Genomic DNA, 23,491 nt, shown 5'->3' with positions numbered 1-23,491 from the left:
CATTCAAAGGGGAACTGACAGATCTGGTGTACTTGGATTTACAAAAGACATTTGATAAGGTACCACATCAAAGGTTACCTGACAAGATAAGAGCATATTGTGTAGGGATTATAATCCCAACTGATGTTACTCCTGGACAAGCCAGATCTCAGGGTGGAACTCGGCTTGATAGATCCTAACTTTTATTTTCTGTTTAGAGACGTGGAGAGTGGCTACTGAACAGAGTCACAGGAGTCAGCTGATGAACTTCTAACAAAAGTATAACATTTATTAAACAAGAAGAGATGAACTATATAACAATACTTCTTCACCCATAACTACATCTTCACAGATACATACAGATTTGTAAGGATAACACAAGTTACCAAAGATATCTCATACTCTAATGTTCACAATAAGTACATAGTCCATATAAACCAACAGGCGATCTGTGGTTGGAGACACTACACACTGAAACTAAGTGACAGATGCCACCCCACAGATGCTTGTCACACTGTGAGCCAACCGGTATTACTGAATTTCATCTTTCACACAAGGGTTTCCAATCTCCGCTCTCAAAGAACTCACTATGGAATCTTATCCCAAACAATGCTTTCTCTCAGACGTCTTCCACAAGGGTCCACCTCCAAGGTTTCAAACTCTCCTTCCAATTCCTCTCTCCTGGATCACCGTGTGCATTCAAACTTTCTTCCACGCACTCTCTCTCTCTGACTCAGCCATGCCAACAGAACACCATTGCTTCACATGCCCATAGTAAAGAGTTACTAGTAAAGACCTTCAACTGTCTCCTTGGACCTTCTGGTTGCCCGCATGCCTCTTGCTTTAAATCTGCATCCTGCAGCTTTCTTCTTTTTAAGCTTGAAGCTTGGAGCCTTCCTCTTTGTTCTTTACATTCACTTCCTCAGAAAAGGACCTTTTCCAGATTCCTGTCCTTGTCCTTTGACTAGATTGTCCTCTTGGATTATTTTTATTCATTCACAGGATGTGGGCTCCACTGGCTGGGCCAGCATTTATTGCCTATCCCTAGCTGCCCTTGAGAAGGTGGTGGTGAGCTGCCTTATTGAACCGCTGCAGTCCATGTGGTGTAGGTACACCTCCCCTGGATTTGGGGACTTTGTTCTTTAGTTTCTAGAACCTGCTTCTGTAGTTTCCTCTCCTGTCCAGCCTCTCTTGGCAGCTGGCTTCAACTTTAGTTTGGCACTTGCTATCTGTCCCTCTGCTGTCCAGCCTCTCTGGAAACCTGGCTTCAACTGAATTGAAACTGCTTCAACTGAAAAAAAAAACTACTTTTCTGTCTCAGTGGATCCCTCTCTTTGGTCCCCTGTTGCTAGGCAACAGCAGTTTTATTTACCTTGTTTGCTTTAACTCCCCTTCAAGAACTCCCCTTCATAAAATCTTCATTAAAATGCAGGCATCTTTTAAAGTGAAACTACAACTCAACTTCTCCTTTTCTTAACACACAAATACAGAAATACAAATCAAACTTAAACATTCCTCATTCCTAACACCCAAATAACTTACTTAAACTATCTCAGCATGAATAAAAGATTGGCTGGCTAACAGGAAACAGAGAGTAGGGTTAAAAGGGTCTTTTTTGGATTGGCAAGCTGTAACGAGTGGAGTTCTACGGGGATCATTGCTGGGTCCTCAACTATTTACAATCCATAACAATGACTTGGATGAAGGGAACAAATGTATGGTAGCTAAATTTGCTGATGACACCAAGATTGGTCAGAAGGTAAGTGGTCAAGAAGAGGTGGGGAGTCTGCAAAGGGATATAGACAGTTTGAGTGGGTGAAAATTTGGCATATGGAGCATAAAATGAGTAAATATGACCTTGTTCATTATGGCAGGAAGAATAGAAAAGCAGTATACTATTTAAGTGGAGAAAGATTGCAGAACTCAGTGGTACATAGGGATCTGGATGTCCTGGTACATGAATCACAAAGTTAGTATGCAGGTTCAGCAAGTGTTTAGGAAGGCAAATGGAATGTTGTTGTTTATTGCAAGAGGAATGGAATATAAAAGTAGGGAAGTTTTACTACAGCTGTACAAGGCCTTGGTGAGACCACATCTGGGGTAGTGTGTGCAGTTTTGGTCTTTTTTTAAAAATATATAATCGGTTTAGAAGCAGTTCAGAGAAGATTCACTGGACTAATTTCTGGGATGAAGGCGCTGCCTGATGAAGAAAGGTTGAACAGGTTAGACCTCTACCCTTTGGAGTTTGAGAGGTGATCTTGTTGAAACATTTAAGACCCTGAGGGAACTTGATAGGGTGGATACCAGGAGGATCTTTCCAGGGGAGACTAAAATTGGCATCATGGTTTAAGAATAAGAGGTCTTCCCTTTAAGACAGATGAGGAGAAGCGTTTTCTCCCAGAGTATGGTTTGGTCTGTAGAATTCTCTTCCCCAGAAAGTAGTGGAGGCCGGGTCCTTGAATTTATGCAAGGCAGAGTTCGATAGATTTTTGTTAAACAAGGGAGTTGCTGGTTATGGTGGGTGGTGTGGGGGGGAAGGAAAATGGAGCTGAGACCACAACCAGATCAGCCATGATCTTTTTGAATGATGGAGCAGGCTCAAAGGGCCAAATGGCCTACTTGTGCTCCTTTGTTTCTAGGTTCAGATCTTCTGTTACCTGGTATAATCTGCACACTTCGAGTTTCAGACTTCGAGGCAGTTGGTGATTTAAGTGGGCAGCTGCCTCTGTGAATCACACATGCATAAACCCTGGCCCAAAGCTAGTCCTGCCCCTGCAAAAATGGAACATGTCTTGTTCAGGGATGGGACTTAGAACTTCCAGCTATTTCAAGGATTTTCACCATGATGGAGAGTCTCTCCATTGTAGGGAAAATATGGACCATAGTGCCTTTTTTTTCACTCACTCACGTGCACGCGTGTACATGTACACGCAGAATTTTAGGCCAGTGGGATTTTATAGTCCTGCTGAAGCCCGTGAACTTTTGAATGGCTCACCACATTTTATGGCCCTGCCCCCACCGCAACAGCATTCAAACTGAGCATGTCCCTGGAATCCCTGATTATCTAATCGGAGTGTTCTGTCCGAATGGCCAATCAGGTCACTGAGAGCCGAGCCAATCAGGGCAGCGAAAAGCTGTCCAATGCCAAAATTATTTGGGAATGAAAAATTCGCTGCCTACTGGGTGTGTGCAATTGTTGAATTTATTATTTTGTTTCCCAAACTGCTCATCTAATTAGGTCAATTAATGTCAGGTTGTGGGAAGTTTGGTGCTGGAAAATATAATTTACATTTATATGTTACAACCTCTAGATGTTTCAAAAGTACTTCACAACTAATAAGTACATTTTTCTGAGTCGTAGTCACTGTTGTAATGTAGGGAAGCATGACAGTCAATTTGCCAGTGGCAAAGTCCCACAAACAGCAATTAAGTCTGTTTTAATGATGTTGTTTGAGGGATAAATGTTGGCCAGGATATCAGGAGAACTCCCTTGCTCTTATTTGAATAATAAAATGGTATCTTTTATAGTTCCCAGGAGGTTATCATTACATCTGGAGGATAACACCCCCGATAGTAAAGCAAATTCCCTCAGTGCTGCTCAAACTTGTCAGCCGAGATTATTTACTCTTCCCTCTGGCGAAGGGCACACAACCTTCTCACTCAAGAGGCAAGAATGCTAACAGTGAGCTATGACTGATACTCAATCCAGTCTATGAGCTTTGTTTTTCAGTTGATGGAGAGATATCGGCACAAACTCTCCCTTACTACTCTATACCACAATATCAGGTCAACCTTCCTCAGAAGACTTTCACAATTCATGGTGCACAGCTAACTATGCTCCTTTACAGTATTGGAGGTATTATTTTGAGAAGAATAAAAACATTTGAAACCACATTCCCATCCTTATCTCATCCAGAACCTTTGGTTCAAGGTATTTCAAAATAGCTTTCTCAAGATTAACAAAGAGTCCACATTTCCCAATTAATAGTCCCCCAAGGTTTTGTTCCCTTGCTTTATGTATTTAATTCTGCATATTTTATTTTTCTTACAGAATATCCCAACACTAGGTACAGTGGCAATAACAATGGCATTGCACAACTGCGATGAAGTGGCAGTGGCTGGGTTTGGCTATGATATGAATGCTCCAAATGCACCTCTTCATTACTATGAGAATGTTAAGATGTCAGCCATCAAAGAGGTAAGGTATCTCAGTCCCTTTGTAAAGCTGTTGTTCTCTGGATTATTTTAACAACAATCTATACCTGTTTCATCTGCAAGGTGGACCACAAATGTGGATGATTTTTTTAACTTTAAAAACCTGTCCATTAGAAGAAACAAGACCTGCCAGTGCCACATTATTCAGTCTTACTATCCTCCATTTTAATTACTGCACCAAAGATAGCCATGTCTTCAGCTTCCTAGGCCCGAAGCTAAGAATTTCTTTGCTAAACCTCTCCGCCATTCTCTCCTCCTTAAAAACTCTCTTTGAGATCGATTTCTTTGACCACGCGAATGGTCATCTGTTCTAATATCTCCTTATATGGCTCTGTCAGATTTTGTTACATATGCACCTGTGAAGTACCTTATGATGTTTTAATGCATTAAAGGTGCTATATGAATCCAGTTGTTATTACTACCAATGTCCCAATCAAGAATAACTTGTGAGTTAAGGCAAGAGTTCAGCCTCTTCTGAAATTTGTTCTGCATTGTACACCATCTGGGATATGTTTATCAGGCCAAATCTTCCTCTGCTTTCGGGAAAACCTGACCTGCGCATTTTCACAACTCACAAACTGCACACCTGACCCATGTGTGACTTCACACGACATTTTTGTCTTTTCACACTGGGGTCAGGTTCGCCGTGCAGTTTGCCAGCCACGAACCAATGCGGGAGGAGTGTAAGTACGGAGGCGGGGCTGTTAGATGGTCTGCCTCAGTTCTCCTACAAAGTATCCCAGCTCCCTACTGTACTTGAACTCCCCCAATTCTCGTTCAGTCCCCATGCCAGCCCATGCCATCTCTATGCACCCATGTATCCTCCATGCCCTCTCAGATTACCTATGCCACCTCTATCACCCCATGTAACACCTCTATCACCCCTTCAGGTCATGCCATTCCTCTGCCCCTTCATTGCCACTCACCCAGTTTGCACTATGTTCAGTCAGATTTCATACAATATCAATGGAAAATACTTTACATTCCTTGGGGAAAAAAATGAACCTCTCAATATCTAATAAAAGCTTCCATATCATTGATTCTGAGAGAAAAAATTGCATTCTGCCCTGTGGAAAAGAAACTTTTAATACTTGTAATGCTATTGGCTTATGTCAACAGAAAAGAAACCACATGGAAGGTACAGTCCATTATTACAACTTCTTGAAACTGTCATTCATTCTCAGATGAATGGAGCATCCATAGAGCTGAAACCTGTTAGTACTTGAAACTCAGTGAAGCATTGATAATTGCCACAGCTGTCCTAACAATAGACAACTTTATGGGAAGGAAAGAACAGCTCCTCATTTCAATTCCAAGCAGATTGCTGTCAACCAATGTAGGGAAGCAGATAGAGTTTTTTTAAGGGACAAAGCCAGGCCTTTTTTTTATTATCAGTCAGAGGCATTTAAATCATAGTTTTTTAAAAAATGATAGCATAGACTGACAGAACATTTTGATACATTTTTCACTGCATTGTGGTCCTTTTTCCATTAGAAAAGCAACTTTTGTGCATGTTAACAATTTGTTAGTCACTTGAGAAGAAATTGAGTTGAATAAGAGCTTTTTCATATTTACAGTTTTCTTTAGCAAGGTTTTTTTTTAATTCTTTCCTGGGATGGCACATTCAGCATTTATTGCCAATCCTTAATTGCCCTTGAGGAGGCAGTCGCATGCTGTCTTGAACCGCTACAGTCTATGTAATGTAGATGCACCTACAGTGCTAATGGCTGGGTATTGCTACATCTTCCTTGGAGGAGACACACTCATAAAAAATTGTTTTTAGTTTGTTTGGTATATTTTCACCCTTTCAACTCCTATCAACATCTGAATAAATTTCAGTATCAGTGAGTAAACAGTATGAAGTATCAGTACTAGTAATACTGCTGGTACCCGTAATAGTAAAACCCAGAATTCTCAGATAAATGTCCAATAAAATCTTAGAGCCAATAAAACCCTGATAACCAGGGCCAAGAATCAGTATCACAAATTGCATTAAGTTACTTAACTCTTAAGTCATTACTGGAAACTTCCATTAGCAGACATCTAATGTGACAGCTTTATCAGGGAAAGCCATGTATTTTAAGAGCCCAAAGCATTATGGAATGAGAGAAGATCACTTCGCACATTGAACTCCATTCCTTATGATAAACAATGCATAATCTGTTTTAGTCCTGGACTCTTCTGTACTTATTTCCTGGCAAAATTTATAATCTCAAATGAAACCCTAAAATTCCCCCCTTTCGTATAGAACCAGTTGGATGAAAAATTAAATCATAAATCTAACATTGCAGCCTACATGATTCTGCTGATATCTAGTTAGATTTCTTATTGTTCCAATAACTGAGAATCGTACAATATATGTTCATAGATGTTTGTGCATATCCTTATAACCTTCAGTCCTGTTCTTAAATAATTATTTATTCACCACCTTTTTAATGAAGTTAAATCAAAACAACATTAACAGTTTTGATGAGATTCTATTCCAAGTATCTTCAGTTCTACATGGAGAAGACAAAATATGCAAGTTTCAGTTTTAGCTTGTTAATTTTATATTCTCATTCACCCCTCCAATTCTGATTTTCGTTGAATAGCCTGATTGCATCTATGCTATGTATGCATTTTAACATTCAATAATCAACAACTAAATAGCTATTGCACCATTTTTTTTTCTCTTATCCATCAGTAGACACATCAGTTGTAACCTACATTTCTTGCCCCAACATCCAGCATCTTGCACTTATTCATGTTAAATTATCTATCCTACTCTAACCCAACTATGTAATTCCTTTAATTCTCTTTAAATTTCATTTTGGATGTGACTATTCAGCCAGGACATCGTATACCTCTTTATTGAGTCTGTGGAATATCCTTGCCATTATCAACTAAATTACCCTGTCCTCCACACAGTCGCAGAGCAAGTCCTGTGACTAGGATCTGAAGTAGTGAGTAAATAGAAAGGTCATGTCTGATTGAATAAAATTATATTCTCTGAACTTTGCTGGAAAACTAAGTAAAATATGCGTCTTATTTGTATATATTATTAGAATGTTCACTATACATACTACCTGCGTGTTACTTGTTTGTTTTAGTGGATTATTTACTATCCATATCTTAAGCATTTTCATGTTACTCAACAGATAATAACACTTTCAAGATTTTGTTTTCTTGTGAAGCAGAAAAAATGCTGTTGTTGTGAAAGGGTTAACCCAGAATGAGACCATTCACCCTGAAAGGTTGAATACATTGCCCAAATTCTGGGATTATCCCATGTATCTTAAAATAACACTATGAAATCCCATCAGCTGATGAGGATCTTACTAATTCACAAAATTGGAATTATTCCAGACTGACTAGGAATCGTCTGTTTATAGTAAACCATTAATTTAATGCTCACACATGCACAGCAGATTGCTGTGCAGTACGAGCTGGAGTTACCTGGTTGTTCAACAGATGATGTAACTCAATACTCCCAAGTCATGGCAAACCCTTACTCTCCAACACGTGTTCTAGTTGTTTTTTTAATTTGATGGCATAAAAGCCACCTGGCAGCTGAAATGAATTATTAATGCATTTCTAATTGTTTTCTCGTGAGTTGGCAAGATGTTCCCACTGGTGGGAGGGATACGATTTCCCCATCATTAATATTGATGTCGTATGATAACTGTTCAATCCCATGGGATCATACATGGACATAGGTCCGTTGTAAAGGTCAAATAACAGCTTAGGTTTCACTCTGTAGATTTAATTTGTAAAGCAGAGGCCAATTTGCACTTTGTTATCACTAGAAAAATAGATCGGTATACCATTTTTAATAGAAAAAATATTAAGCGATTATGGAATTTCTTTCTAATCCGCTCATCCTTCCCTGTAGGAACATACCTTTTGCTTCCCTCCTATTTTAATAATCTTGTCTACCCCTGCTTCTCATCAGCAAGAATTCATATTCAGCACCACTTAGGGTGGCAGTGTTTTTAGGGGATATCCTTACAAATGTAAATATTATACAATTAGCTGGGCCCAGCCTGTTCTCTTTAGCTGACAATTGCATTTAGTGGGAGCCCAGAGAAAGGGAATATGGAGAATAAGGTAAATTGCATAGCAAAAATAGCTTCCTTTACAGGACTCTGTTAATATTCTATTTGTTTTGTTAGATAGCACTCCAATTTTGTTCCATTGGTGTAAATGTGTTGGTTTGCTTTCAGATCAATTGTTTTTTCATTAACAGAATAGATTATAGTGAACAGATAAGTCGATATTTCAATAGTCGAAACTTGATATGAGTTGCGGTACTTCCATGGTTGTATATAGACACATATATATGTGGGGGGGTTGGGAGGAAGGCATTGAGGGAGGGAATCGAATCTGAGGGAGAATTTTTTCCCCGTCAGGCGGGCCGGTCAGAAGCGGGTGTGGGCCGGCGCGGAACCGATCACTGCCCACGATTGGCTGCGCGCTGCCATTTTAAGTAGGCGGGCCAATTAAGGCCCGCCCAGCCTGACACGCAGCTGGAAGCATGCAGTGCTACCTGTGCGGGCAGGGGGAGGAGGGATAGTCGGAACCTGTGCTCTTACACGCATGTGCGCAAAAGAGCGCAGCAATCTCCCTAAGGCACGGAGCTGCCTCAGGGAGATTAAATTCAGTTATAAACATGGAAAAAATAAAATTATTCTGACATGTCCCCTCATGTGACAGTGTCACATGAGTTGGGACATGTTTATGAATTTCCATAACATATTTTATTTAAGTAATAATCCCTTCATGAAACCACATCCCGCCCGTGGATGAGGTTCCATGAAAAATGCGAAGGCCGCCTGGGCTCTTCGCCTGCCCACCAACCTTAAGCCATGACAATTACTTTAATTAGTTTCTTAATGGCCTTAACAGGCCTTTGACAGTTTGGCAGGCGTGCAACCGACTCCGGTGCGTGCCCATCGAATCAAAGCTCAGATTGATGCAGAAGATTCTGCTCCTGGAGTATGTTGATGCTGCCATTGCTTATGAACTGAAGGTGCATTGTCACACAGCACAAGGGGGAGCTATGATCTCTAATTAACCTAACCTGGAAATGCTTGATCTAGATACTGCATATACAGGTACACTGTAAAAATCACTGAAAGTGAAGCTTAGAGTCATATATGATCCATCATAGTTTTCCTCACCCAAATGAACTTGATGCTTTTCTGTGCCACATCCTGATTATCTCACTTCAGTTAGTGTTGATACACAAATTTAGGGTTTCCAGGACCATAATAAATACTAAGAATCAGGAAATTTAGGAATCACCAGCTTTGGATAATCCCTCTTAATGTATGGGTTATAGGAATTTCATGTCAAGTGATTTGTAGTATTAAATTTTGCTCTTAAAAGCAGATTGATTGCTAAAGTAGATTAATCATGGTGGGAGGAGTTGTAATGAGAAAACCAAAAATGTGGCAACTGATGGTGGAAGGGAAGAGATTTGCATTCACAAAATACTTCATCACACCTCAAACAATGTTAAGTGCTTCACCAACAATTGGTTATCTGAAGTGCTGTGATTTATTATGTAGGGAAATGGGGCAGCCATTTTTCACAGAGTAAACTCCCACAAATAACATGAAATGAAAGACCAGTTAAACTGTTTCTGGTGTTAGTTGACATTTCCAGGGTGCTGAGGAGAAATCTTGACTTTTTTTTGCACAGGTGTTTAATATCTGCCTGGACAACCAGGGCACATATATGGTGCCTCAGTTTAATGTCTTCTAGTACTTGATCTAGATACTGCATATACAGGTACACTATAAAAATCACTGAAAGCACAGTACCTCCAACAATGCACAAAAAGAGTCAACCTAGATTATATGCTTTAAGAACTGGAGCCTTCAGTCTCCGAACAGAGAGTTCAACTAAAGTGACATACTTGGATGTATTCTGTTAGGCAGCAGAAATGTATCCTATCACTAAACCAAAATAATCAAAACCTTCACATATTTTGCTTTTTATTTACAATTTTTATTTTGTCCCATTTCTCTAGCTCATCTCTGTGGCATGAATCATTTCTTAGTTGAGAAGCAAAGCAGTTGATTCTTTAATAGAACTCTGCCAGTGTCACTGTTGGGTCAACCTCGAGAAAGTACATGCAAGAGCAGGGTAATGATTTAACTGTGGCCATTTTGTTTAACTTGCTATCGGGAATGGCCTACATTTGCTTAGCACCTCCCCTTATCAATACAGGACATCAAATCAGTACATTTCTTAATGTAATCCTTTAATTTGTGCAAATGTTTAAAAAATATTTAACTCTGACATATTCTACAAAAATTCATACTGACTATATTCAACTAGTTTTACAGTTCATCAAATTGCCTCATATACTCGTAAGTATGAAATTATACATTAATCTCATTATTGTTTATAGTGCTAGAGCCAGAGTTTGGTGGACATACAAACCTATTCCCCAGTGTGTCTTTGCCTGAAAGCAGAAAAAGTTCAGCAATATATATTTAATATAAATTTAAAAATATAGCCAGTAGCATAGCTAATCATGAATTAATTTGAACGAGGAAATGTCTGCATTCCTCTAAACCTGCAATATAATGTAATATTTAGATTTTTGAAATCTCATTATCCGTTCTGTAACATGTTGGGGACTAAGCACTTATTTAAAAGCTGCAATAGTTGAAGAGTTAAATACAAAAGACCCAAACAGAAGGACTACAGCCACTTGAAAGGGTTTAGGAGTTTCATAGTATTCTTTCTTTGAACAGCTTACATTACTTGTAATCTTAAATCAAAGACAGTAACATAAAAACAAAACAGATTTGTATGAGGAACCTTTATAACTCAGTAGAACAAACAGGTGCTTAGAGAATGCTAAATCATCATTCTTTTTAGTTTCAGCTCCAGCTTTGAAACTCTTTGATGTACCTCGTTCAGAGAGTATATTACAGTGACTGTGACCATCACTCTTAGACTCCCTGAAGGTCAGATACTGCAAGGCTGTAACTGTACCCTGTGAGGTGTGGTTCACTCTATATTACTCCAGTTAATCACTTGTGACCACGTCACATAAAATAAATGCACGTTCAGCTATGAAACTGCGAACCCTTTGAAAGAGTAGATTGCACAGTTTTGAGAAGTGAATTATTCACGAATTCCAAGATATGCTATTCATTTTCTAAGTTGTGAAATAAATATTCCTTTTGAATTTCTTCAGAATCATATTATGAAAGTATTAACTTCAGACCCTTTCTCTATTTTGTTAACCTTGACCATGGTCTACAGAATGGCTGAAATGTGTATTGTGTAGTAGCAGGTGTAGCTCAGTTGGTAGCACTCTTGCCTCCTGAAGTAGGAGGTCACAGGTTCAAGTCCCAATACAGGACCTGAGTGCAAAAATTTAGGCAGACACTGCAGTGCTGTACTGAACGAATACGATATTGTTAATAATGAGTTGCTGTCTTTCAGTTGAGATGTTAAACCAAGGCCCTGTTTTCCCTGCCAGGCAGATGTAAAAGATCTCACAGCACTATTTCAAAGTAGAGTAAAGAAGTTGTCTCTATTATCCTGGCCAATATGTATCCCTCATTTTATCCCTAATTACTAAAATGGATTGTTTGTTAATTATCACATTACTGATGTGGGAGATTGTGCGCAAATTGATTACTGCTTTTCCACAACAGTGATAACACTTAATTGGTTGTAAAGAGCTTTGGGACACCATGAGGTCATGAAAGCTGCTATAAATGCAAGTCTTTCTTTTTTAAACATTATCTCTCATGCTATGCTATTCAGGCCAGGATATGAAACTACGACTAGGGCCAGGATTTTTCACTGAACAGGCGGGCACGGGCCTGACCCGCTTGAGCATAAAATGATGCGCGATGATGCCGGGCAAGCATCCCGACATCATCGCGCACTCGCACAATACTTCGGTTGGCAGGCACGTGCGGGAGTTGGCAGCATGCCCACTGATGATTAAATAAATATTCCTTTTGAATGTCTTCAGAATCATATTGTGAAAATATCTCCAGATCCTTTCTCCATTTTGTTAACACTGACAATCCAATTGATTTAAATTTTTCGCTGCCCGCCCAAACTTACAGTTGGCATGCAGGTGAAAAGGCAAGGTGGCCCTTTGCGTATCTTTGTGAACCTCATCATCCACGGGAGGGATGAGGTTTTGATCCATCATTAAAATATAAAAAACAATTTCATCCTAATTTCTAACATGTCCCTGCTCATGTGACAGGGGACATGTTTGTTAACATTTTTAAAATTGTTATTTTTTATTTTCAAAACTGTTCATCTCTGCAGCTCAGTGCTTCAGGGAGCTTTTCCAGCATGCACCCGCACGCATGGCGAAATTCGCTCTTGCCCTCCTCCTCACACCCCCACACAGCCAGCGCTGAGCACTGCAGCACACATTTCACGTTGGGCGGGCCTTAATGGCTCACCAGCGTGAAATCGCAGTCCGGCCCCGATCGTGAGCCCCGCCAAGCCCGCCAGACGAGGGCAAAATTCTGCCCTAGGTTCATAAGCTATTGTAAGTAATAAATTTATTTTCAACCATTGCATGTCCTTTGGCATTGCTTAATAGTTGTTTATGAATTGAACTCTCTTTGCCTCATCGTGGCTACCGTTCAGCCTCCAGTGGCACAACACCAGGGCCATGTTGCGTCACAATTACAATTTCACTTTGCCTTGAGTACAAGGCTGAGCCAATGCTCATTCAGACAGGGAAGTAATAAGGCAGCTTTGTCTGTTCCTTGAAAAGTATGCAGGGTTAAAGACTTAATAACACAGGAATGAACATGGTGGCTGTTTGTATTTTGTTAGTTGAAGAATGCAGTTAGTCAAATTTATAGAATGTGATTGGATGCTCAGTTGTTTTTCATTTGTTTGTTACTAAACATGATTGGTGATTCAGGAGAAAAAATGTAATTAGTTGATTTCTGTGAAATGTAGTTGGTGAGATGATCAATTGTAAAGCCAAAATTAACAAATTAGAAATCAGAAAAACAGACAACCTTTACCAGTCAGAAAGAAAATTAAAAAATACAAAAATGTTTGCATAAAGAAAGATTAAGTACAAAGGTTTGGCAAATACTACAAATACTTTCTATAAATACATATTTAAAAAAGCTCTAAGGGGTCAATTACACTTTGGAAAAACTACTTCTGAAGAAATATAATCTTTTTAATTTTGAAGGACAAAGTGGATGTTACTGGCAAGGCAAATTCATTTGCTTCTGTCATCTTGTGTCAGGTTTGGTGTCAGTCTATTCAATATTCTCCCTCAAGCAGGGAGTCAAAAATGATCCCTCTGTTTGATCAAGCACCACTAGAAATTGCAAGAACTCCAGTATCATTTTGGAGATCTCCATTTAACCCCTACATTTTTTGAAGGCAGCTTTACAGATGGGTTTAACAATATCACACTCAGAAATTCAATTGGAAATGTCACATATGAAAATATCCTAATAAATACAGATATGCAATTATGGATCTCAACAGGAACATCATTTTTATCAGTAAAGAATCATTTGACAATTTTCCATTCAAACTGGTCTGTTAACTAAGATATACATGAAAATTCACAATGGCGCAAAAATAGATTGCTCAGATTATTGGAGGTCTCTGTTTACATTAATGCAACTTTTAGCAATCTAAATCAATGAACCAACCTGACCAAAGATTGTGATGCACTGTCTGCTATTTAAAAAATGAAAGCAATTGGAAATTTGTGCTGGTAAAGCAGTTTCACGTCCCAAGTTTGAACACATGCTTTTATGTAACCATTCCATCTTTACTCTGTGTTATACAACATGGATAGCCAAAACCTTCCACTCTAACCAAGTCTTATATTATACATTGTTTCATAGTATAACATTCATTTTACTTTATGATCCCAGAGTGTTAAGTAAATTATATAACACAGCTTCTCAATAAATGCCTTTCCTGTTATGCTAATATCTCTGTAACACACTCCTCTCTTTATTACAATACTCATTGCATTGCTCCTTTGCGAATCATATCCTCTTTAGTTATTGCACCCTTTGTTATGACATTTAGTTCCCTATAATATGCCCATTATTGCTTCCCTTCACTACATCATTATCCCTAACTATAACTCTTAGATCAATCTCTTTTATTCCCAGAACATCTATCAAAGGTTATTGTTTCAGGTCACCAACATGCTTAATTTGGCCTAAGCATTCTCATCCAATTGTAAGTGGATCTTTAATTGATTAGCAACTGATGCCACTCCATCCAAGACTTGGCAAGAATATTTTTATTTAACTTGTATCTTGATATCTTATTTGTTAGAACCAATACCACCAGGGGAAAAAAATCTAAGCAATTATGAGCTACATTAGCTACTTTTTTAAATATTTGTTTTCAAGATGTGAATTGTGTGGCTGAGGCCACATATATTGCCTATCCCTGGATGTGGACCATCTTAAGTTCCTACTGTGACAATGATACTCCTACAATGGTGCTAGTAGTCAATTCCAGCATTTTGACCCAGTGACAAAGATTTTAAGAATTATTAATGGGCCTAGATTTTCCTCTGTGGTTGGATTTCATCAGGTAAGTATGCCAAAGTGGGACTGTAACTTCACTCTGACTCCATTAAAGTTCTAGGAGTCAGGCTGATTAAAAATTCATTGTGAGCTTCACTACACGTTGCATTCTTTTTGGCAGTTCATTTCTGGAAGGAAGGAAAATGGCTATGGCACCTTCCACTGCACAGACTGACCGGCAGAACCAGCTGAAGAAAACAAACATGCATTTAAATTTATTTTCCCATCTTTGCATTGCCAAGTTCAAGTTATTGCTCTGAAATTAATTTTCATAAGAAAAGTGTCCCTTTTATTTTTTAACTAACCAGCACCAAATACTTATCAAACGAAGATGCCAGGAACACCACAAATTTTCAGGTGTCCAATTTTGCTATGAAATTAAGTAGGAATAATGCATTATCCAACATGATTTACATATGTCTATCAAGACATGGGTATAGCCTAGATTCACTATCACTTCTGGCAAGAAATCCCATGGGTCAGAATTTCTTTTCCTAATGGAGGTGTGAATCAGGTCACAAAATGCTGAACATAGTTTTTTTTGCTGTAAAAAAACAATTTTCCTGTGCTTTCCTGACTCCATTCCATTTCCATGTGAATGGAAACACCTTGGGTATAAAATGCACATGCAACTCTTCCAAGGTCAGGGACCCATTGTGAGGACCGCTGGAAACCTGTATTTCCTCCCGCATACTACTTTCATGTGCTGATGCAGGTTTTGTAAGCCCTAAAAAAATGCACCTCCTTGGAGAGTTCATGACCACTGCAGAAGCCTGTTGAGGAGCCAGGTACATTCTGAAAGGTACTTGTAAAGTGTTTTGACACTTTAGTAGTCACTATTAGATGCTGTTTTGTAATGGTAGATGTGTTTTTAATGCAGTGATTCATCATAGAACTCTGTCCTGCAAAGTAAGTTAACCATTACATTGACTACCCTCATATAAGTGTTGACATGCATTACCGTACTTCACCATTGGAAAAAGTGCCATAATGCATTCAAAAGTGCAGAAAAATGTTTTGGTAAACTTTCCTTGCCATTTTTGGTACTGGGATTTAAATGTACAGATGGATCTGTCTGTCGGGAAAAAGAATCCCTACTTTTGAAATGTAAAAACAATCTAAGCACCTGCTCCCCTCCATTGATAGACAATGTCCTTTTAAAATGGAGAGGACACCATCTGTTTTCTTTCAATTTCAGGCTCTTGTTGTTGCAACAATGTTTTTGATAATTATGGGCCATTATGAATTCTTGGCTGAGTTCCAAAACTGCTGGAGCATTCAGGTTTGTTGAAGGGAATAACAGACAGTTTAAAAAGGTTGTAATAACATCTCTGCCTTTGATGTGATTTTGATGTACATGGTTGTTTGTTTATACAAATTAATGGCCACTTAAAGGATTAAATTTTTTTCAATGGAGAACAGTTTTTTTGTGGTATCAATGACAAACCTTTGAGTGAGAGTTTTATTACATTGTCACAGATTTATTTTTTTTTACGCCTGTATTTAAAATAATTCCCATTTCTGTTGCATGGCTCTGGAGGACTGCATATAATGGATATTGGACGGATGACAATGGATGATACATAGGGGACATGGAAGGGACATAGGGGATCTGAGAGGGTATGGAAGTGGCTTGGGGAATCTGAGGGGGCATGGGTGTAATGGGAGAATTTGATGGGGGCATGGAGGATCTGAGGGCATGGAGGTTCCATTGATGATCTGAGGTGGCAAGGGGGTTGGTAGGGGGTGAGGGGCAAGATTTAGGGGTCCTTTAAATGATGTGGAGCGCTGGGTTGCTGTGTCCGAGAACCGAGGCAGGCCTTCTAACCACCCCACCTTTGCACTGCACTCTTCCCGCACTCCATTGCGGCTCACAAACTGTACTGCGAACCCAGACCTTGCGTGAGAAAAGAAAAGTTCTACGCTAAGATACACATGGGTCAGGTGTGCATGTCAGAAGCCACAAAAGTGTGCAAGTCACGTTTTCCTGAACCTACACAAAAATCTGGACCCATAAATGGAAGTAAATGTCAGAAGACGGTGTATTGACTCCATTGCAGAATTACTCCTCCTGTCTGCTATGAAACTGCTTCAAAATAGATATAGATAGAGGAAATTTGGGACCCATGATGTTTTAATGCACTGTACCAAGAAATGTTAAGCAGTATTTTTAAGTATGCAATTCTCCATATATGATTTTACATACATCCAATTTTAAGCATCCTCTTATTGAATTAGAACTGTATGTACCACCACCGCACCAAAGCACCACCCCCATCACCATTCCAGTTTAATGCATCTGTCAACACTAAGCTGGAGTGCATTGACAGTGACCTGAATATAGTATTCCACTGTCTTTCACATGAAATGGTACAGCACACCTACAGAGATATCAAGAGAAATGGAAAGTAAAATAATAAAAATGATAACATACTTGTTTTAATAAATCATGAAAATATTTGTTGCATCCTTTTCGTCTAAAATAACATGGATATATAGTTCAAAATAAATGTTGTGATTGCAGAGCAGGAAAAATTTTTGGCCCTGTTGTTTTCCTGCTTAAATTCAGGTGTCAGCCTTGACTTGGTGGCAGCACTCTCACCTCTGAGTCAGAAGGTTTTGTGTTCAAGTCATACGCCAGAGATTTGAGCATATAATCTGCAGTTAATTGCAGTACTGAAGGAGTGAATTGTTGGATGTGCCATCTTATAATGAGATGTCAAACCGAGGGTCTGTTTGCTCTATCGAATGTATGTGAAAGATCCCATGGCACTATTCGAAGAGCAGAGGAGGTCCCCCTAGTGTTCTGGCCGACATCCCTTTTTAAAAAAAGGCAAGGAAACAAATTGGCTGCCATGTTTCCTACATTAAAACGATGACTACATTTCAAAAGTAGTTAATTGGCTGTAAAGCACATTGGAACATTGTGAGGTCATAAAAGGCACAATATAAATCCAAGTTCTTTCTTCTTTCTCTTTTCTCCTTTGTTGCTCTCTTTCTTCATGGTAATATTGTCTTTCAGACTTAGTTCAGTTTGGAGCCCCAGATACACTTTGGAAAGTTTATTTCCATCTTATTACTATTTTGAAAAGCCATCAGTTTTGCTTTAGTTATCTATTTCTTTTATTATTCTAAATATTGAAAATAAATCATAAATAAGAATTTATTGAACCATAGGGTAATCTGAGTTTTGGCTTTTGCAATGGTATCATATGACTAGTACAATGAATGAAATCTCTCATCTCTGTGACATCTGTGGCTCGAGAAATACACACAAGGAAGGAAACAATAACAATTAAATATCATGTAGGACCTACATTGGAACATACTGAAAGCCATTGAATTAAACTGAGATGCAAATCTTCACTGCCATGCAAGGCACATCTGTCAGTATTTATGTAGCTTATTTTGCAAAGAGGTTCCACCTCCTAGTTGATTTGTTTTCCTAACTTTAACAGAATATTCTAAAACTTTAGCCAATAGTAAACTTGTTTTTTTTTACTTTTAAATCATATTACATCAATCTTTATCGCAATTAGTAAGAACATAAGAAATAGGAGCAAGAGTAGACAATATGGTCCATTGAACAAGCTCCGCCATTCAATATGATTATGGCTAATCTTCAGCTTCCACTCCACTTTCCTGCCCACTCTTCATATCTCTTGATTCCCTGAGACACCAAACATCTGCCTATCCCAGCCTCAGATATGCTCAATGATGGAACATCCACAACCCTCTGGGTAGAGAATTCCAAAGGTTCACAATACATTGTGTGAAGAAATTTCTCCTCATTTCAGTCCTAAATGATCAGCACCCCCCCCCCACCCTGCCCCATCTCATTCCACCCCACCCTCCTTATGCTGAGACTACGCGTCCAGCCAGGGGAAGAAACCTCTGTCTACCTTGTCAAGCACCTTCAGAATTATGTATGTTTCAATGAGATCACCTCTCAATCTTATAAATTCCAGAGAACATAGATCCAATTTACTCAGCGTCTCATCATAGGACAACCCTCTCACCCCAGGGACCAATCTAATGAGCATTTGCTGTACTGCCTTCTATGCAAGAATGTCCTTTCTTAAATATGGAGACCAAAGCCTCCCACAGTATTCCAGGTGTGGTCTCACAAAAGTCCTGTACAATTGTGGCAAGACTTATTTATTCTTGTACTTCAATCCCCTTGCAAAAAGGCCAGCATGCCATTTGTCTTCCTAGTCGCATGCTGTACCTGGATGCTAACTTTGTTTGTTCGTTGTGTGAGTACGCCCAAGTTCCTCTGAACATCAGCATTTACAAGTTTCATGGCTTTTTTAAAATAGTCTGCTTTTCTATTCTTACAACCAAAGTGAATAACCTCACACTTGCCTATCTGCCACCTTGTTGTCCACTCATTTAACCTATCTCTTTGCAGTCTCTTTGTGTCCTCCTCACAACTTACATTCCTACCTAGCTTTGAATTGCCAACAACTTAGACACATTCCCCTTGGTGTCTTCATCTAAGTGTGCTTGCCTTGCCCTCCTGGGATGCTCCTTCCTATATTTTGTTCTTTTAACACACAGTGTCAATGAAGAACTAAACCAAGTACCACAGTCTAGAAATGGTTATTCATATGCTAATTGGGATTTACCTTGGATTACTAAAAGCTATTGTGCAAATTCCTGCCTGCTAGTTTTAGACGTACTTTTTCCATTTTTCAGCCCTTGACTAAAAGGTGGTCACTCTGCCATGTGTCGGCTAGCTATTAAGAAAGAAGCAACATTAAATTATCTAAATCTGCTGTGAGCTAGCAATCAGGAGTTAGTTAAACACCTGAAATAGTGTCAGGTGTGTAAAGTCAACTGATTACTCACCAAATTGCCTAGCACAGAGGAACTTGGTTGTAATTGTTGGAGGTCAGTCATCTCAGCTCCAGGACATGACTGCAGGAGTTCCTCAGGGTAGTGTCCTCGGCCCCACCATCTTCAGCTGCTTCATCAATGACCTTAGTTCCATTATAAGGCCAGAAGTGGGGATGTTTGCTGATGATTGCACAACGTTCAGCACCATTCGCGACTCCAGATACTGAAGCAGTCCATGTCCAAATGCAACAAGACCTGGGCAATATCCAGGCTTGGGCTGACAAGTATCAGGTAACATTCATGCCACACAATTGCATGGCAATGATCATCTCCAACAAGTGAGAACCTAACCATCGCCCCTTGACTTTCCATGGAATTGCCATCATTGAATCCCCCACTATCAACATCCTGGGGGTTAGTTTTGACCAGAAGTTGAAGTGGATTGCCATATAGATACTGTGGCTACAAGAGCAGGTCAAAGGCAGGAATTGTGCGACGATTAACTCACCTGACTCCCCAAAGCCTGTCCACCATCTACGAGGCACATGTCAGGAGTGTGATGGAATACTCCCCACTTGCCTGGATGAGTGCAGCTCCCACAACACTCAAGGAGCTTGACACTGTCCAAGGCAAAGCAGTCTGTTTGATTGGCATCACATCCACAAACATTCACTCCCTCCACCACCAACACACAGTAGTAGCAGTGTGTAACGTCTACAAGGTGCACTGCAGGAATTCACCAAGGCTCCTTAGACAGCGCCTTCCAAACCCACAACCGCTAGAATCTAGAAGGACGAGGGCAGCAGATAGATACCACCACCTGGAACTTCCCCTCCAAGTCACCCACCATCCTGACTTGGAAATATATCACCATCCCTTCACTGTTGCTGGGTCAAAATCCTGGAACTCCCTTCCTAACAGCACTGTGAGTATACCTACACCACATGGACTGCAGTGGTTCAAGAAGGCAGCTCACCATCACTTTCTCAAGGGCAACTAGGGATAGACAATAAATGCTGGCCCAGCCAACGAAGTCCACATCCCACGAATGAATAGAAAAAAAAAGGATGTCCATAGGGCAAAAAAAAGCCAGCCCAACAGGTAAGTTTTGCAAACCTTTGCAAAGACTCAACAAGAGAATGCAAACAATTTCAAAGATTGATTACCGCCTCCTCTACCCCATCTCTCAGAAACAAAGGGACAAAGCATGGCTGGATATAGCTTAAAGCAGGCAATATCAGTCAGCCACCATAGTCCTCAATGTTGCAGATTCTCATTCCCAGTGAAAAGCCTAGGAAAATCTACATCTTGCAGGACCTTGATGAAACCCTGCAGGAAACCAGCACAATTATTCCTCCCCCAGGGTTAGAAAGAGTGGTAGGTTACATGCCACATATTTGCAACAAAAAGCAAACACAAAGATAGCAATGTGCCAATTAAGAAAACTAAATTCACATATTAGGCAGGAGAAGAAATAAACACCTGAACATTGCACTCAATACTTGACTGTCATTGGTTGCATTGTTGGAGGAAAGCAGCGTATGGTGGCAATAGTTGAGAATCTAACTATGGAATTAAAGCTAAAAGAGTTTGGGAAACTATTCCTTAACGGATCTACTGTGGGCCTTAAGAAGTGATGACCTAGGTTTCCCAGTTTAGTTATGAATGGCTAAAAAGAAGTGAAAGTCTTGCATACAGTTCCTATTGTCTACATCATAATTATTCTTAGTTGTCATGCAGTTTTTGATATATGGAAGGAGTTAGCTGATGGTACTAACATAAAGACAGGCAGATTAATACAAGGCCAAAAATTCTTGGAGCCTTGGAAAAGTTCAAAAGGTTTTTTCAACCTATTAATAGCCTTTGAAGAAGTAAAGTGTAGAGGGCACAGTGGGTGGGCACAAGACACCTCTGATACAGTCTGACCTAGCTAGCTAATTCCTCACTGGCATTTTCACTCTTCCTTCTCCATGCATTTACCATCATGTTCATTGAGCTGCCTTAGGGTTATGTTCTGGAGCATGCAGTAATCATTTATTCTGGAAAATGTTTTTCAAACTGGAAATCTGAAATAAAGGTAGAAAATGCAATTCCATCAGAATTTGAAAAGGAAAAAGATTTGAGTGTACATAATTTGTCAGAACTTAAGAGATAAGCATGCATTTTAGTAAAGTTGGGAAAACCAGAGAAAACAGGGGAAGGTAAACAGATACTCCAAACATGGAGAGGGATTGAAGGTTGAATGACTTGCAAAACAACACCAATGAAGTGATGGAAACACGTTAAAAGAAAAAATAACTTGCAAATAATTAAGATGCTAAACAAACTTAGGAGAGGTCCATACAAACAAGAAGTTGAAAAACTGGAGAAAGTTCTTTTCTGTTCTTGTTCAGCCTCTTCCTGTATATAAAGTGATGAAAATACTAAAAACAATCACCATTAATGAGAACCTTTTGACTGCATAAACTGATTAACATTGGTGCAGTTTGCCTTCTTATGTATGGCATGTAAGAATCTGTTTCAATCAAATGCCTAATTCATATAGTCAAGGTTAGCATATCCCAAATTTGCCCTGCCCCACCTCTCAACAAGCAAAAATGTCTAAAGTACTTGCAGAACAACAGTGCCACAGTCTGTGTGCTATAGCACCCTTATAGCGGTTTCATGACATGTTCAGCAAGTGGAAAATTGTGCAAACTCATAGCCCCCTGAAATTGCTGCTATGAAACACAGAATTAATGCCTGCATAATGCTATATACAAGAGTCAGCTCTAGTCTTGTAAGTTATAACCGTTGCACAAATAAAAAACACATTTCTCATTTTTTTGTTATTAACTTTGGAAAAGTGATGTTGTGGCACAAGGTCTTTCTTTCTTGTCTGAGTGACAGACTTACACAAATGCTCAAAAATATTTGCATGATGGTCCAGTTGGAAACCCATTACAACTCCTGCAAGTAAAATGTGTTGTGGTCAGTAGGATAAACATTGCCTGTAAATTAACCCTTCAAACTCTTATATTGCCACTTATTATCATACTGATTTACTTATGGCTACTTCTCTTTAGTTTAAGTAAAATTCAGTTTTCTCCCTCTCTTTGTTAAGAGTTGTTTGATATATGTTAGTTTACTTCCAGTGCCTTCCTCAAGGGAATGTGTGAATTAGACAATAGGTATCAAGACATCACAGCAGAATCTTGTCCAGTCCTCCCTTGATTGCCACAATTCTCAGCAGGAGGTGCTGAATAAGGGATGAGGAGTGACACAATCTGTTTTTCCCCCCAGTCATAGAACAGGAAAACAAATTATATGCCCTATACAACGATCCTGGCTGAGAGCAACTAATTCAACACCTCCCTCAGCTTTTCCAGCCCATAACTCACTTTTGTACTGAGCAATGCACTTCTTAACTGAACATTAAGGGGGAATGCTTTTGTTAATTTAGTTGCACAAATTAGTTTGGAATTCTGAAAGGTTTAGATTAAACTGGTGATGATCTTTATTCAGGCCAACTAAGTTCTTCAAAAATTTGAGTGCAAAAATTCTCCTTGGTAGAGAGTCCAAAGATGAAACTCTGATATACTCTGTAACGATATTGCTGTTTCAGTGGATGACTGGCAGCTCTTACACCTAAAAAAGCGACTGCTGCAACCTGATACTGAGACTGCAGTATAAAATGTTTGATCCTATGATTTTATTTCCATATGAACAGATGAATGTGCTTACCTTCAAGGAGCCAAACACTGGCTGCATTTCAGGACCTCTTAGCCTTTTCCCTCATCTGTATCCCTGTCTCCAGCAAAGACCCTATACAGGGTCATATTGCCAGTGAATAAGCTTGTTTACAAGCTTGAATGACATTCCTTCTCATACAGAAATTAACCTGTAATAATATG

The 23,491-nt window shown here is 39.4% G+C and overlaps 1 protein-coding gene across 1 annotated transcript in view; it reads left to right on the top strand.

Moving 5' to 3' along the window:
- Nucleotides 1-23,491, top strand: part of LOC121289276 (CMP-N-acetylneuraminate-beta-1,4-galactoside alpha-2,3-sialyltransferase-like) — a 651,606-nt gene that overhangs the window by 614,320 nt on the left and 13,795 nt on the right. Inside the window, exon 10 of the mRNA XM_041208545.1 lies at nucleotides 4,031-4,177. Within this exon, the coding sequence (XP_041064479.1) occupies nucleotides 4,031-4,177 (147 nt within the window). The remainder of the gene's footprint in view (nucleotides 1-4,030; nucleotides 4,178-23,491) is intronic.

The sequence above is a fragment of the Carcharodon carcharias genome, chromosome 16 (assembly GCF_017639515.1).
Source record: "Carcharodon carcharias isolate sCarCar2 chromosome 16, sCarCar2.pri, whole genome shotgun sequence".
Lineage (NCBI taxonomy): Eukaryota > Metazoa > Chordata > Chondrichthyes > Lamniformes > Lamnidae > Carcharodon > Carcharodon carcharias.
The sequence above is the reverse complement of the archived record's forward strand: the minus strand, read 5'-3'. Positions and strand labels throughout refer to the sequence as shown.